Source organism: Dama dama, chromosome 24 (assembly GCF_033118175.1).
Source record: "Dama dama isolate Ldn47 chromosome 24, ASM3311817v1, whole genome shotgun sequence".
NCBI lineage: Eukaryota > Metazoa > Chordata > Mammalia > Artiodactyla > Cervidae > Dama > Dama dama.
In genome coordinates, this window is record NC_083704.1 from 35451205 (window position 1) to 35467500 (window position 16296).

At 38.7% G+C, this 16296-nt stretch overlaps 1 protein-coding gene across 16 annotated transcripts in view; it reads left to right on the top strand.

Annotated features, from left to right (window-relative positions):
* Nucleotides 1-16296, top strand: part of FOXP1 (forkhead box P1) — a 611298-nt gene that overhangs the window by 546572 nt on the left and 48430 nt on the right. For all 16 annotated transcript variants that reach the window (XR_009690333.1, XM_061128081.1, XM_061128082.1 and 13 more), the window contains one exon: nucleotides 8215-8319. Coding sequence is in view for 15 of the 16 variants with exons in the window: in XM_061128081.1 (XP_060984064.1) it covers nucleotides 8215-8319 (105 nt within the window). In the remaining variant the exon portion in view is untranslated. The remainder of the gene's footprint in view (nucleotides 1-8214; nucleotides 8320-16296) is intronic.

Below are 16296 nucleotides of genomic sequence, written 5' to 3' on the forward strand. Positions count from 1 at the left end.
AACTCGATTAAATGTGAGGGCTAAAGCTCTTGGAAGAAAATATAGAATAAGTCTTAATTACTTTGAATCAGTCAGTGGTTTCTTAAATGTGACACTGCAAGCACAACAAGGAACCAAAGGGGGGAGAAAAAAGATTGGACTTCATCAAAATGTAAAACTTTCGTGCCTCAAAGCATACCATCAATAAACTGACAAGACAATCTACAAAATGGGCACCAGTGTTTGCAAATCATGTATCTCATAATGGACTCGCATGGAGAAATATATACATGAAAAAACTTTCAGCTCCAAAATAAGGAGAACCCAGTGTTTTTTGATAGGCAAAGAGTCTGAACCGACATTCTCTAAAGAAGATACACAAATGATCAAAAAGCACATGAAAAAATGATCAGAGTCCTTAACCTTTTTTTTTTTTAATTGTCTTGGAGTATAGTGTGTTTCCGCTGCATAGCAAAGTGAACAGCTAATATGTTTACACATATCCCCTCTTTTTTGGGTTTCCTTCCCATTTAAGTTACCACAGAGTGTTGAGTAGAGTTCACTGTGTATACAGTAGGTTCTCATTAGTTATCTATTTTATATATAGTATCAATATGCGATATGTCAATCCCAGTCTCTCAATTCATCCCACTTCCAGTTCATCCCACTTCCCCTTCCCCCTTTTGTATCCATATGTTTGTTTTCTGTGTCTGTGTTTCTGTTTCTGCTTTGTAAATAAGATCTATACTGTTCTTCTAGATCCTCATATATGAATTAATTTTTAATATTTGTTTTTCTCTCTTTGATTTCACTCTGTGACGGTCTCTAGGTCCATCCACACCTCCTTAAATGGTACAGTTTCATTCCTTTTTGTAACAGTGATATTGTGTATATCAGCATCATTAATCTTTAAACAAGCATCAATCAAAAGTACAGAAAGGTAACAATTTATACCTTCTGGAATGGCTATGAAAAAGACAGATGGCAAGTATATTGGCAAGGATGTGGAGAAATTGGAACCCTCAAACAATGCTGGTGAGAATACAACATAGGGCAGCTGCTTTGGAAAATGGTCGGGCAGTTCCTCAAAATGTTAACCATAGAGTTAACACATGACAGCCGTTCCACTCCTAAACACACACCCAGATTATTGAAAACATAGCCTCAAACAGGTGCATGAATGTGAATTGAAATATCACCACTGTCACCACCGTAGCCACAACGTGAGACCATCCCAAAGGTTAATCAGCAGATGAATGGATAAACAAGATGTGTTCTGTACATACAGGGGAATAGTATTCAGTCATAAAAAAGGAAAGGAAGCACTGACGCATGCTACAGTGTGACCCTTCAAAACACCAAGATGAGTGAAAGAAGCCAGATACACAAGACCACTTGTAACATGATTCAGTTTATAGGAGATGTTCAGAATAGGCAAATCTCTAGAAAGAGAAAGTTGATTGGTGATTGACAGGGACTAGGGCAGTGACTGCTAATGGTTACAGTGTTTCTTTTTGGTGTGATATAAAATGTTCTAAAATTACATTCTGGTAATACTTTGACAGCCAACTCTGTGAATATTGTATTATATACTTTATATATGCCATTGCATTATGTGCTTTATTTAGTTAGTTATTTTTGGCTGCACCTCGAGTCTTGAGGGATCTTGGTTTCCCAGCCAGGAATTTCACCCCTCACAGTGAAAGTGCCAAATGCTAACCACTGGAACCCAGGAAATTTGCTGAATTATGTACTTTCAATAAGTGAGTTGTTTGGGATATGGACTGTGTTGTTCAGTAGCTCAGTCGTGTCTGACTCTTTGCAACCCCACGCACTGCAGCACACCAGGATTCCCTGTCCTTCACCATCTCCCAGAGTTTGCTTGGACTCACGTCCATTGAGTTGGTGATGCTATTCAACCATCTCGTCCTCTGTCATCCCCTCCTCCTCCTGCCTTCTATCTTTCCTAGCATCAGTTTCATTGAGGGATATGAGCTATACCTCAATAAAACTTAGAAAAATGTATTCCATCATTTTGAGCCGTTAGAAAATGACCAACGGTCTTCTGAAACTTAATGTATCGAACAACATGCTAATGAAATGAAATATAATTTATAATTTGAGGTTGATGGTCAGGGCAAAGGGAAGAAGTTATAAGACCTAATGGGCACAGATGCAGAATTTTATTGCTGATGAATCAGAAATTGAGAAAAATAACAAGAGCAATTTGGAAATTTGGAAAAGGGAAAAAGCAAGCAGGATGAAAGTTAGTATACAAACATGAAAGTAGCATGCAGGAAAAGCTGGAGTTGTGACTTTAGGGGACAAGAAAATTGACATTGAGGTACAGTGAGGTGTCTGTGCTTTTCTTTTTTCTTTTTAGATTATTTTCCATTGTAGTTTGTTACAAGATATTGAGATATTCCCTGTGCTATACAGGAGGTCCTTGTCGATTATTTTATAGATAGTAGTGCAGATATGTGAATCCCAAACTCCTAATTTGTCGTTCCCCCTCCTTTTCCCCTTTAGTAACCATAAGTTCGTTTGCTGTGTCTGAGTCTTTCTGTTTTGTAAACAAATTCATTTGTGTCATTTTTTAGATTTCCACATATAAATGATACATATTTGTCTTTTTCTGTCTGACTTTACCTCAGTTACTGTGCTAACCTTTAAGTCCTTCCCTGTTGTTGCAAATGGCATCATTTCAGTCTCTTATGGCTGAGCAGTGTTCATTGCATGTATGTACCACATCTTCTTTATCCTTTCACCTGTCTATGCAGGTTTCTGCAATGTCTCTGCTCTTATATTAATAAATAGTGCTGTGAACATTGGGCTACGTGTATCTGTTGGAATTAGTTTCCCTTGGGTCTGTGGCCAGGAGTCTGGTTGCTGGAACATATCCTAACTCTATCTTCAGTTTTGTGAGGAGCCTCCGTACCGCTCTCCATAGTGGCTGTACCAGTTCACATTCACACCAGCAGTGTAGGCAAGGATGTGGAGAATCTCCTTCAAAGATTCTTCTCTTGGTTACTGCAGGGAATATTAGCTTACAGGACTAAGCAGAAAGACCACTCAAGTGTACAGATTGAAGTAAGAAGTTGTTCTTAGTTTTAGCAGTGATTCTAGTTCAAATTTTGGTTGAGTGGCGAACTTGAGAAGGTAATAGGGAATCATCACCTGTGAAAAACCATAGGATTATTTAAAATCTTATCAAAGGCCAAAGACAGTGTTGAAATTAAGGCTCTGGCTCGTATACTTTGACATAATAAGAAGAAAGACCAAAACAAGTTTTAAATAAATGTCAGTGACACCATTACATCATACTGACTAATAAAGAGTGTATTTAGTATTATGTAATATTAGAAATTGTTGCATATTTTTGTGTAATTATACTTTTCGTGGCAAGTTGGTTTTTTCTAACCTGAAATGTTGTCACTGTTATTGTGTTAATAAATATATCTAATTTTTACGTACCAAGGATTATCAGAAGAAATTTAAATCACCTCTTTTTTTTTTCTTTTTTTGACTGTGTACTATTGCATTTTATACATTTGAAATAAAGCTAAATAATAGAAAGTGCCAGAATGCTGCTTTTTCAAGTCAGTCAGCATCATTCTGGTCCCAACCTTCAAGAATTTTTTTTAAAGGGCAAATATTAATTGCCTATATGTCCACACAGAAATTAAATAGAATAATATAATTATTGTCTGTTCATTCACCAGTCCATCTAACATTAACTGAGCCCATGGTCTGTGCAAGGTACTGAGTAAGTAGAGATGAATTAGATACAATCCCTGCCCCTAAAAATTTTCAACCTGGGAGTTCATAATAAGATATTGTTTGTTAAACAATTGACCTTACACTTTTGAAGGTTAATTTTGGGGCAAGCATGTTTAAATCCCTTTAAAATCAAATATATCTATTTATTCATCCATTATTCAACACTTTATTCAGCATTTATTCAAAACTGATCTTGGCAGCTTTTCAGAAGTTATATACTTTTCACATCAGTGAGCTCCCCTTTGAACAGCTGATTTAAATGATTAAATCACAGGCTTTATCTAACCATGTTGAGTTGGTCATTTTCCCACCAAGTTTCATCGTAAAAATGAAATTCTGAGTTAATTCAAGTTTAAAAATTCCTGTGCTCATTTATTAAACTTTATTTACTCTTATGAAAATATGGGCGTTGGATCAGATTACCACAAGACCACCTCTGGTCCTCCAAATTCATAAATGTGTGTGTGTGTGTTTGCTCAGTTGTATCTGACTCCTTGCAATCCAGCCCACCAGGCTCCTCTGTCCATGAGATTTTCCAGGCAAGAATACTGGAGTGATCATACTCTTTTTTGTTTTTTTTCTTCAGTTTCCTGTCTTGTCCCTTTTGGCATGTCCCAAAAGGCAGTAAGAATAGAAACTTTTTCCACTTTTCTGGTGAAACAGAAAAGCTCCCATTCAGGGGTACAACTGGTGAGGTCTGAGGGTGCTTCATCCAGAATGACTAAAAGGCCAGAAGCGAGACTTAGCCACACAGGCAGCCAAGGTACCACATTCGCTTACACCAGCATCAATCTGGAGAGTGAGTCCCACATAGACAGCACTTGATTTTTTCATGCTTATATATGTTTCGGTGTGGGTTTGTGTGGGTCTGTGTATGTCTTTATACATATATTGAACAGTTGCACAGAAAAACAATACCTGTCATGTACAAAATTTAAAACTTCAGAAGATACAAAAAATGATACAGTGAAAATTTCTTCTGCTTCTCTGCTCTCCTGGTGCCCCAGAGAGAACAAGTATTACAGTCTCTTTTGTGTCTTTCCAGAGATGCTATTCCCCGGCACAGCTGCCGGGCTCTTCTTTTTCCTTCCAAAGCCAGTTGCTTTATTTCGGTTAGTTGTGTGTGAATTGAGAGAGTGGCGCTGACATCCATACACCACCATGTGTGAAATAGAGAGCTAGCGGGAAGCTGTTTTGTAGCCCAGGGAGGTCGGCTGGGTGCTGGGTGGTGACCGGGAGTGGTGGGATGAGGGGCAGCGAGGCTTACCAGGGCCGGGATACATGTGTACACAGAGTTGATTCGCACTGCTCGACGGCAGAAGCTGACACGATATTGTGAAGCAGGTGTATTCCAATAACATACGAAGGATTCACATATGGAAAGCACGTGACAGTAGTAGGTATAGCCTGTTTCCACGTTTGTAAACTTGAGTAACGCTTGAGAAAAAGAACACAGCGAGGCGATGCCCCAGGGCACCTGCAGTGCTGACCAGGGTGGGGTCGTGCCAGGTGTGGGATGAAGTTGGGGCAAAGTTGAGGAGCCAGCACAGTATGAAGTGGACTTTGAAAAATAAGATCATGTAATGGTTTTGTGATAAACCTACAGTTTTAAGGTAGAGCACGTTTTCAAGAGGTCTGCTGAGCATGTAAATATGTATGCGCGCCAGGAGTTGGCATTTCTCTTAGCCTTCAGTTGTGAACGGTTACCCTTGTGAGGCTTCAGTGAGTTGTCATCTATCCTTCCTTTGAAATAAGGATATTAAGTTGAACCAAATGTACATTTTAAGAGGAGAGTAGTTTTCTAAGGTTACAAATAAGTCAGGTTACAAATAAGTCAGCCAAGAAACAGGGGATGTTTTGGGGGGTAGGGAGTGGGAGTGACAAAGTTACTAAATTATGTGCATTTTATTTCTAGTTGTGAATTCCTCTAGTGAAGACATGTTACTTTCTTTCACACTATAACTTTGAGAATTGTCTTGGCTTAACCCACAAAGCACAGAAGAATAACCATTGGCAATTTGTAACTACTGAGGTTAATTTTATATCTAAATTAGTTGAGTCTCCTCATTTCTAATCTAAAGAATCACACAAAGTAGGCACAATGACTAAGAATGTACTCAGCATGTAGCATTTCTCAAGAGCTACTAAATAAAGTATCTGTGGTCAGTGTTAAAACTTAGGACTGATTTCAAAGAGTGGTTCCATTTCTCTGAATGTATCTTCAGGTGAAAATCAGCTCTGTACTGGGATGTTTGGCCCGGTAAATTTTATTTCTAACATTATTCATTAATATTAGAAATATGAAGGGAACCTCAGTGTCCAAAATGGAGGAATGTTAGATTGATTTTAGCAGGTAACTTGACCTGAGATGGTATATAACAGGCTGTTATGCATCAATATATAAAGCTTTTAAGGATTAATTGGTTGATAACAAGACACATTGTTTACAAAATTATCTTAAATTTGAAAGAATAATACAAATCTCCATGCCTTAGTTTATCAAAAATATATTTGTGTGTTTTCAGGGGTAATTTTTTTTTCTTTTCAAGGTTTGTACAACAAATATACACTACTTCTTTTAGGATTATGAAAATACTTTAGTCTTCACAAAATTGGTAAAGAAAAGAGTTATTGTGGTTGGGCTTCTTTTTTTCTTTTTTCCTTTGTAAGATATTGGTTTGGAACAGTTTTCTTTTCAAATGATTTCCTTCCCTCAGATATTCTGAGGATCTTGTTACTTAGAAGGATTCTTGGATTTTAAATATTGCCAGTGATTTTTAAAAAAAAATTGTTTTGTGCCATCCTTTATTTATGTATTTTTTTAATTCAGAAGATGAACATGGATAGGTTAGTCATGCTTTGCTTCATTCCAGTGGAATTTCACCCTTTTACCTGCTCAGAGAATATCACTTTGTTACTGGGCTTTAGAAATCTCACTGTAACTACGTTAGTTCATGTGTGTTACTCTTTCTTCCATGAGAGCACCTTTCAATGCTTTCCTAAGTTAGTCTTTTGCTTTTTTTGTTTGTTTGTTTTGTTTCTCAGATTCATTTTCTATTGTCAGGCATAATAGTTTATTATTGTTTTTAAATTATGTTAGATTTCCAAGTGAATCATTTAAGAGCCACAAAGAGACCTGTGGATCTTTGTTAAGGTGGGTGCTTAGTATTAATGACCTTAGTTTAAATGTTTATAATATGCTCACTGTGGATTAATTACGTTGTAAGTCAGGGACAAGTGGCATGTGTGTATGTCTGTTCTGTGAATGTGAATCGATAAAATATATGAATACACATCCTGGCAGTTGTATAAAATACAAGCCCTTCATGCGCGCGCGCGCGCGTGTGTGTGTGTGTGTGTGTGTGTGTAATTATAATGCAGTGTGCTTGAAGTTCAGAGTCTGGCAGAAGCAGCGGAGTAAGTTGCAAAATAGCCCTTTCCTTGAAAGAATGTGCTTTAGTACAAAACGGAACTCTTAATGTTAGTTTTACATTTCTATTTGATGGAGTCTAAAGTTATGGAAACGACTGTAAAAATAATTTGTCTGAAAGACGTCTGGATGCAGAAATCTAACGGAGAAAATATTTGAGAATATGGTTCATCTGCAAGTACAACAGATACACTTTTCTAAGCACCATGTGGCATGGATCAAAGCATCCTATGACCTGCATCCGTGTGGCCAGATCATTAGCTATTGATTGGAGCCCCAGTGGAGGAGTAACCCCTTCGTGTCCATGCCAAGTTTTCTTTCAGTCTTGGTGTCAGTCATTGTAGGGAAAGAATCTTCCTGCTCCTGTTAGCTTTGTTGTTGTTGTTGTTAAGTTAATTATCTACTTGGATAAATTTGTCTTTCTCAATTATTTCATTCTACATTATTTTATTGCACTCTGCTTGGTAAAATTAACTTGTGAAAAGACTATACAGTTTGGGGGATGCTCTTTGTGGTAGACGGGAGAGAAAAATTTTGTAATATTCTGGGGAGAATCTCAAAATCAAGTACAGTTTATAATTTCCACTATGTAGACCAAATGGTAAGTTCTAGCCTTTTTAAAAATTTATGTATTTTTTAGTTGAAGGATAATAGCTTTGTAGAATTTTGTTGTTTTCTGTCAAACATCAACAAGAATCGGCCATAGGTATGAAGTTCTGGCCTTTTAACAAATCCTTTGCGGTCAGAGTAGAGAGGTCTGCCTCTTAACAAAAGCCTGTCGAGCACTTTTCAAATGTGATGGTAACATCTCTAATATTGGACTGTTCACATTTTGAAATTTAGCTCTTGCTTTGTAAGTAAAGTGTGCTGCAAAAGTAATTCATAAATTCCACGGGAAGAGGAAAGCACGAGTTGGTTTGTGTTCACATTTTGGCGACATGGGCTGGCTCCTCTTGCCTTTTAACGTCTGGTGGGCTGGTTCTGGGCAGCCGATTCATTCTCTTGTCCTCTGTATTTTCTTTCAGTTTGTCCCACGAGGAGCATCCCCATAGCCATCCTCTTTATGGACACGGTGTATGCAAGTGGCCTGGCTGTGAAGCAGTGTGTGAAGATTTCCAGTCATTTCTAAAGTAAGAATGATTTGATAACACTTTCTTCTTAGACGTAGCCGTCACCTCCCACTGTTCATGCTTTTTCCTCATGGAATGCCTTTTTGATGCAGGGTTTCACACCACCATTTTGAAGGTAGACTCAAAATCACCATATCTAGCATAGTCATAGGAAGAGTTTTACAGATCTATTGAGTGTTGCCTTGTTAAGTGGAAAAGATTGATATCCAAGGGCAGTTTGATCCTATTCCTAAGATCCTTTCCTTATTTTCTCAGAATGACAGTGATTAAGTAAAAATTGTTCCAGTGTTAAACGTGTAGTAACTTAGTCTTTGCTTTTACTCACATCCCTCCATATTAAATTAATAACATAGGCACTAGCTCTAGTTTTATAAAATCGGTGTCGATTACTGGCCAATTACACCCTGATGATTGGACCTCTTCTTTGTTTCTTCACAAATGACTTTACAAACGTCCAGGAAAAGCTACCAATTTTATTCTTACCTTTTTGTATCAGTGCTGGCTTTTGTTCAGATTCTTGTTGTTATAGGGAAAAGGATTCAGTTTAATTCCTACAGTTAAAGTATGACTGAAACTTGGGCTATCCCATTTGAATCTATACCACTGATTAAGCATCCCTTGAGTAAATGGTGTGTTAACCCTCTCCAAGCTGAAATGAGATGCTTCTGCACTACATCTTAAGATTTCCCTTAGATACAGTGCCTTGTCCTTTAAAAATATTGAGATGAAACTGCCCTGCATTATTGACATCACATAAATATATTCATAGTATCATTGAATCTTTGATGTATGAACTGACAATAATACTGCATTATATTCACTATATTTATATATCATGCAGCAAGCAAATATATGCATGTATAAAACTCCTATGTATACAGGTACATGATGGTTTGCAAACTGGGTGTTGGGGGGCAGTGGGGAGTCTTTGCCTCTGACTTTTCTGTCTCATTCAAGCCCCATAATAGAGGTGGGCTGATTTACATGCAGGTTTCTGGTTTTGCAAGACCTTTATATTATTAGAACAATCTCAGTATCTATCTTTGTGGACCCGGGTACAAATATTTTAATAAAGCCATCCTTAAAGATACAGCGTTACCTGCAAGCTCTTCTGGTGAATATCATGTTTTTAACTAATGAATGGAAGCCTGTGAATCTGTTTCGGTGCTTTCCCGCTTAATATTTTACTTCAAGAGCATTATGTGGTCATTACAAACTTAAGTACTTAAAATTTTTTTAAAAAGAGATAGTTAAAATTGTTTCTAAATATTAATACTCAAAAGCAGTGATACTTTATTTTAAATTAAGCAGCAGCTCTTTACAATTATGATAATTCAAGTTAGTGCTACTGGGCTTTGTTCTCTCCTAAATCCCTTATTGTAGAATCTTTGTTTCTTATTTCCTAATCGCTTGCCTAATTGTATTTTGATAATGAGAAAAAGATCTTGGCAGAAACATTTCAATTCTAGTTTCACTTTCTGTACCAGTGCTAATTTTGATAAATATCTTGATTTAATTTCACTCCTCTACAGAATAGCCAGTGAACGTCTGTAAATATGATTTATTTTACAGACTTTGTAGAACTATAAAATTACTATCAACATTCTTATTGACGTGTCAGTTTTAGAGTCATGAGGGAAAAGGGCACTTTTCCAATTGACCACTTAAAATTTTTTTGTTAACAGGCAAAGTATTTCCCACTCAGATCTTAGGTCCATTTATTATGTGAGCTGATGTTAGGTATATATATGTAGTTGGGGGGTGGGGTGCAAATATACCTCCACTAAAAGACAATACACTTTCAAAACCACATCCATTTCTAAAGAAATAGATCTGACGGTCATCAGTATAGAACCTAGACTTGATTCCTATAAAAAAGCCCATTTTTCTTCTAAGGATAATGAGTCTGGCCCTTCTATAGGAAACTGCCTATTTAGTTTTCACTTTTATTCATGTCCCTCTATTATTTTGTGTGGTTTTGGACATGACATGGCATTGTTTGCTCAGTGAAATTGAAATGCTCACTATAGTCCTGCAACTGTTGCTTCTTTAGTTCCTAGTACTTACTTATTCATGTATGTTTGTTGGAATACTTAACGTTTCCAAGTTAAAGAAATCCAACTTAAATTGCCTTAAACCAGAGAAAAGGAGGGTGGTGTTGGGGGTTGATGACTGGCTCCTATAACTAGGAGTTCTGATAATACAGCTGGTGGCAAGCATGACTGGACCCTGATGCTTGAACAAGGTTATTGGAGTGTCGGTTCATTGCTCCGTAGCTCTGTTTTCTTCTGCGTGGACTTCCTATCAGGCTCTTTCCAAGTAAAAGTAAAGAAGACAGATTCACCTGCCATAAGTTGATTGATCCCAGAGTACATCTCTTTTTTCAATAGTTCCAGAAAAGTGTTCTTTGCAGACTGTCATTGGCCCAGAGTGAGTAGGTGTTCTAGCTCTGAACCAGTCATAATGAGGCAGCCAGGCTTGAATCACATGCTGACCTGCAGAGTGCGAGACGTTGTTCATTCCCCAGGGGCCACACGGAGGCTGGGGATGAGGGAGTTGGTTCCCAAAAGTTAAAAAAAATGAATCTTATAAAGTAGCAAATGGAGAGTAAATGCTGAATAATAAAACTGCCTCTACTTCTTGGAGTTCTCTTGGTGCTTTCCCAAGTTTACCCATTGATTGACAGTCTATGACAAAGTCAGGATTTTGATATTCTTCCTCAGTGGTATCTTAGCTCTTGGAAATTCACAGTAGTCTTCCAGTTTAAGGCCTAGAGTGTTGAAAAGTAAGTAACTCTTGTGAGTTCACGTCCTTCATGTGTTGGTTCAGTCTGAAGGGTGGTCATGTTGGCTGTAGTGAAACCAGCTTTGCCATACGGCCTCTTGGAATGACATCACAGCAGTGTCATTATTATCGGGAAGTGATTTTGGAGCATTTCTTCTCAAACTGCCAGATTTTGTAGACTCTGAAAGCACCTTTTTCCTGGGCCCACGAGCAGGACCTTGTCCCATGATCCTACTTCAGAGGTATTCTCTTATGGCTTTAGAAAATTGATACTAGAGGTCTTAGATTTTCAAGACACTCTTACTTAACACAGTGTTGATTGCTCTGCACTCCCTTTTTTTTAATCGCCATGCTGCTTAGCATGTGGGATCTTAGCTCCCCAGTCAGGGATCAAACCCACATTCCCTGCCTTGGGAGTGCAGAGTATTAACCACTGGACCGCCAGGAAATCCCTGCTCTGTCTTTGATTTAGAGGTCGCTTCATAGATTTTTTTTTTTTCCACCTATCTTCTAAATCCTTGAATTTTACACTCCCCTGGTATAGCCCTGACCTGTTCAACAGTCATAGTTTGAAGTGCTTTACATATATAACTCATTTAATACAGCCACCTGATAGTGATACATTTGCAGTATTACTCTCAAGCTACAGATAGGGTACTAAGGAACAGCAAGGTTAAATAATTTTCCCAAGGTCACACAGCTAATAATAGGTGGAGTTCAAGATCTAAACCCAGGCAGTGTGACTTCATAGGACTTGCTCTTAACTGTTATATAATAGCGCCTGGTTAGAAGCAGTTCATTTTATTAACAGTATGCTTACTGTGTACGGCAATAGGCATAAAGAAAGCTTTGAAGAAAGGCAGAATGGGTCGTGAAGCCAGTTGCTAGGAGTGTGTTCTTTGAGCTCAGTGTAAGCACGTGTGATTTGGGATGATAATAATAACTGCCTCTTAGGGTTGAGAGAATGAAAAGGTACATCATGTCAGGTGTCTGGTCTGTAGCAGGCATTGTCGAAAAGTATTAGTACTTCTTTTCTCATCAGTTAAGTGTATATTTAAAAAGAGAAATAATTGAAACTATACAAACATTGGGCTTCCCTTGTGACTCAGCTGGTAAAGAATCCACCTGCAATGAGGGAGACCTGGGTTCGATCCCAGGGTTGGGGAGATCTCCTGGAGAAGGGAAAGGCTACCCACTCCAGTATTCTGGCCTGGAGAATTCCATGGACTGTATAGTGCATGGGGTTGCATAGAGTCAGACACCACTGAGCAACTTTCAGTTTCACTTTCTTACAAGCATTTCTGATCTTATACCTAGGGAAGAGGTTGTGACTATGCAGAGCTTTAATATGTCAGAAGAGACTGTTCTTTAACATAATCCTTAGCCATAAATTTCAGTAGAGTGTCCTACACAGTCAAAGGTGATTGTCGGACAGGGCTGGCCAACTTTTCCTGTAAAGGAGCTGGATAGTCGATATGGTAGACTTTCGCAGGCCACCCAGTCTCCGAGACAAGCACTCAGCTTGTGGGCACAGAAGCAGCCCTAAGACTGTGTGAGGACCGGGTGTGGCTGCGTTCTTTGCACCAGTTTGCTGACCTCTGACCTAGGGTATCCTTTTTGGTGTCATCATGTTTTCAGCTGAGCCACATCCTTGAATTCCCTGGGCATCGCTCTCCTGGCTTGTTTCAGGTCTCAGAATGAGACCTTTTTTTTTTTTTTTTTTCCTTCTCCTCCTAAGGGAAAAATATCATAACTGTTGGTAAATCAGAACCAGAGATTTGACACTGTCCTGTGATCATTCTGCAGTGTTTGTTCCCAAGGTGAGGTATACCACAGGCCCTTGATTTCAAAGATAAATACTGTACAAATAACCATCCTGTTGTCTTTCCCTCCCAGCCAACAGAGGGATGCTTTATCAGAATCAGCAGATACCCAGTCTATTGTGTGCATTTATTTCCCTGTTTCTTCTCAAAACAAGTTGCAGTTTGAGTGTTTTTTTTTTTTTTTTTTTAATCTATCAACCGTGAGTTATCATGTGACGGTTGTGTTTGTTGGAGGAAGCCGATACCAGCAGGTACCCATGCTCAACTTCACTGCAGCCCGCCAGCCCTGCATTGCTTGGAATCTTCCGATAACAGAAAAACAAAAACAAGCCCAGTACCATCCAGATAGGTGAAGTTCCGAGTGTGCTCCTGTCCGTACCCGTCGTGGATCAGGCTTTTTTTTTTCTTTTTTAACCAGGTTGAAGTCACAGTCCTCACCAATAAAAGCAAGAATCTATAATTCTTCCTCTTTGCTCTTTGAAAAAGGGCGCATACCATTCTTCAGCAAGGTGGGGAGTGGATGTGAAGGTTAAATCATGACCACATTTTCCTGTTTCTGACTTGGAGGGTAAAATCAGACACAGATCTGTAGTTCCACAAATACCAGGCCCTTGTGTGTGTTTGGGAAAAAGTATAATTTGGGCCCTTGCTTACTAGCCATTTGAAAGAAATTTTGTTTTCATTTTTATCTTTTGGTTATTGCTCATGAAGAAAAGCACCATGCCATACAATCAAAACCCAAATTCCTTTACACGTTAGTCAGATGTACATTACTTCTTAAAGCCAAAATAAATTTTATATGTCCTCTTGGAGAAGACAGGGAGGGAAATGTCGCAAGAAAATGCCCAGCAATGGAACTTTGACCCTTTCAAAAAGGTTGAGGGCTGGAGACAGCAGAGGACATTTCATCACTAATTCACTTAAAAAAAAAAATTTTTTTTTTTTTCCTGTGAATTTCACTTCTGAAAACTGTGAAGAGTTTTATGTGCAAGAAACTCCTAAGTGCTGCTCTGAAATGTTTTCACAAGTGTTTTTATCATGGTAACATCTTGTTTACTTTAGTTCCCGGCCTAAAACTACTTGGAACATGTTAAGAAAACATTTCAAGAAAGCCTCGACAAAGAGGCTTTTGTTTCCACAGCCACCGCGAGGCTGCAAGGATCACAAAGGTGTTAACTTTCAGCCCCTTAAGCGCTTCCACATGAAATTCCAGCACCGATGTTTGTGGTTTTGGAAAAACAAAGTGTATGTTAAAGAAACCAGGTATATGCTAATACATGTCGAAGGAGGCCGGATATCATAAATTGTTCAAAACCCATTCGTGGCTCTGGGTTTGCACGCCTGAATGTTCTGCAGTGAAATTACCTGTGGTGAGTACAGGAGAGCACGTGGGGGGACTCGCCTTCTAGAAGGTGGGCATATGCAAATTCCATTCTCGCCTCTGCATTTCAGTCTCCTGAACTGGGGTGGGGGTTGGGGGAGGAAATTTTCCCCCATCAGTTCCCAGGCGACAAAGTCTTGGAGTTTTCCACAATGAGCTTAATATGTTTTTGGATTGACTTTCCCACTTACGCCTTTTTGAGATTGGTTTGAGAAAAAGAAATACCAGGTGGTACCAAGAAACATTTTTCCCCCCCCTTAAAGTCTCTCCTTTCACCTTTCGACATTGTTCAGGAGTTCAAGACCTTTCCAAGCACTCAGAGGTCAGAATGGCCTAAATACCACAGTGCCCTCTAGTGATCTATAGAATGTTCAATAGAAAAGTTGAGACAAGTTTGCCAAAGACAACAGGCCCAGTGCCACCTCTTTGCTCAGAAAAAAGCAAGTAACATCGGAATGCATCTTTTTTTCTGTCAGCAAACAGATTTTAGTCAGAAATGCAAATGAAATTTAATTTTTCCTCATAGGCTGTGAAAGCATTTGCGAATTTTCTGACTGTCTACTCAGTTCTGCTCGTCACTGAGCCTGTGAGTCCAGCACAATGTGTCACCCTAGAGACCGCGCTGGGTGGTCTTACATGAAGTGCCATTAGTTAGCCCGGTGTTTCACGTGATCACTTCCGGCGTGTAATTATAAAGCATCCCTGAAAAGATAGGGATTGTCTTCACCGCACACTTTTATTGACAGTGTCTACCATATTACGGCCATGTCTAAATGGTAAAATTTATTATTAGCAGTAGTGTCACAAAAGTCTGAGACAGCGATTTTCCTTTCAATAAAAGTAGTTAAAAACCTTTTAGAAAATCCATAATTTTGATTGCTGGTACTTCATAAATGTATAACTGGTACTTTTTAGCTGTCTCTTTAGGGAAAAATGAGTTTTATCACCTGCCGTACCTGGGTTAATGAAATTGTGTGTTGGAATTTAGCCAGGATGAAAGATGAGATCATTCCAAGACACTCATATTGGCAACAGGTCTCATAAAAAGCTCTGACTCTTGAGTGAAGTATCATTAGATTTTTTAAATTATTATTATTTTATTTAAACTGGGGGATTGAAGTTAGTTGTCATCTCCAAAGTTTTGGTGCTAGTGAGATTCTCGTTTCACCTCTCGTTCAAAACCCAGTGACCTCAAAACCTGGACCGAGCCAAGAGAAACAGAGAATTGTCCATCAGTGCCTGGTCAAAGAGTTTCCTTGCTTCAGATTTCAGCTTCACTTCCTGTTGAGCCCTTTACAAATCACGACTCTCAGCTCAAAATTGAAATAATGCTGCCTTTTTCCCCGTGTTCCTCCTGTGTTTGATTGTTTGTGGATATTAGCTGTCCAGGAAATCCCATACTTACAGATATAAATCCAGAATGATCTTGTTTTTCCGCAGCCAGCCCAGGATGTATTAGACAGTTATGATGATTTGTTAATTTGGGTGACCTGTATTTATTTTATGTGTGCTGTATTCTTTGAGGGTGGAATCAGCTGTTGAAATAGTCTCGTCTCTCACACACAGTAAGGAAGCGCCCTTCTTTTTCTTTGCTGCTGTGGGTTTTCTTGCTTTATTTTTGGAAGGTTTTTTTTTTTTAATCTCTTAGTGTCTGTTCTTTGTGCGCTTCTTCTTATGGCTATCAGCAAGAGATAGATTGTGCCTGATAGACTTGAACTCACCCCCATCAGGGCCTGTATTTGAGGATGTGCAAATAGGGCCACCTTCTATGCAGACATGTTTTTGAGCCGTAATGTATCTTGACTCTGTAATTCTCTTCTCATTTTCGTGGTGGTATACCTTTCCCTGAAATAATATATTAATCCTCAGATTTAATATGTGTTTAGGTGGTATTCTGCCAATAACAGATAAATTATATTATAGTCTTGAAGGAGAATACAAATCACCAAGGTTAGCTTGATTTCTTTCTCCCACTCACTACCTACCCTC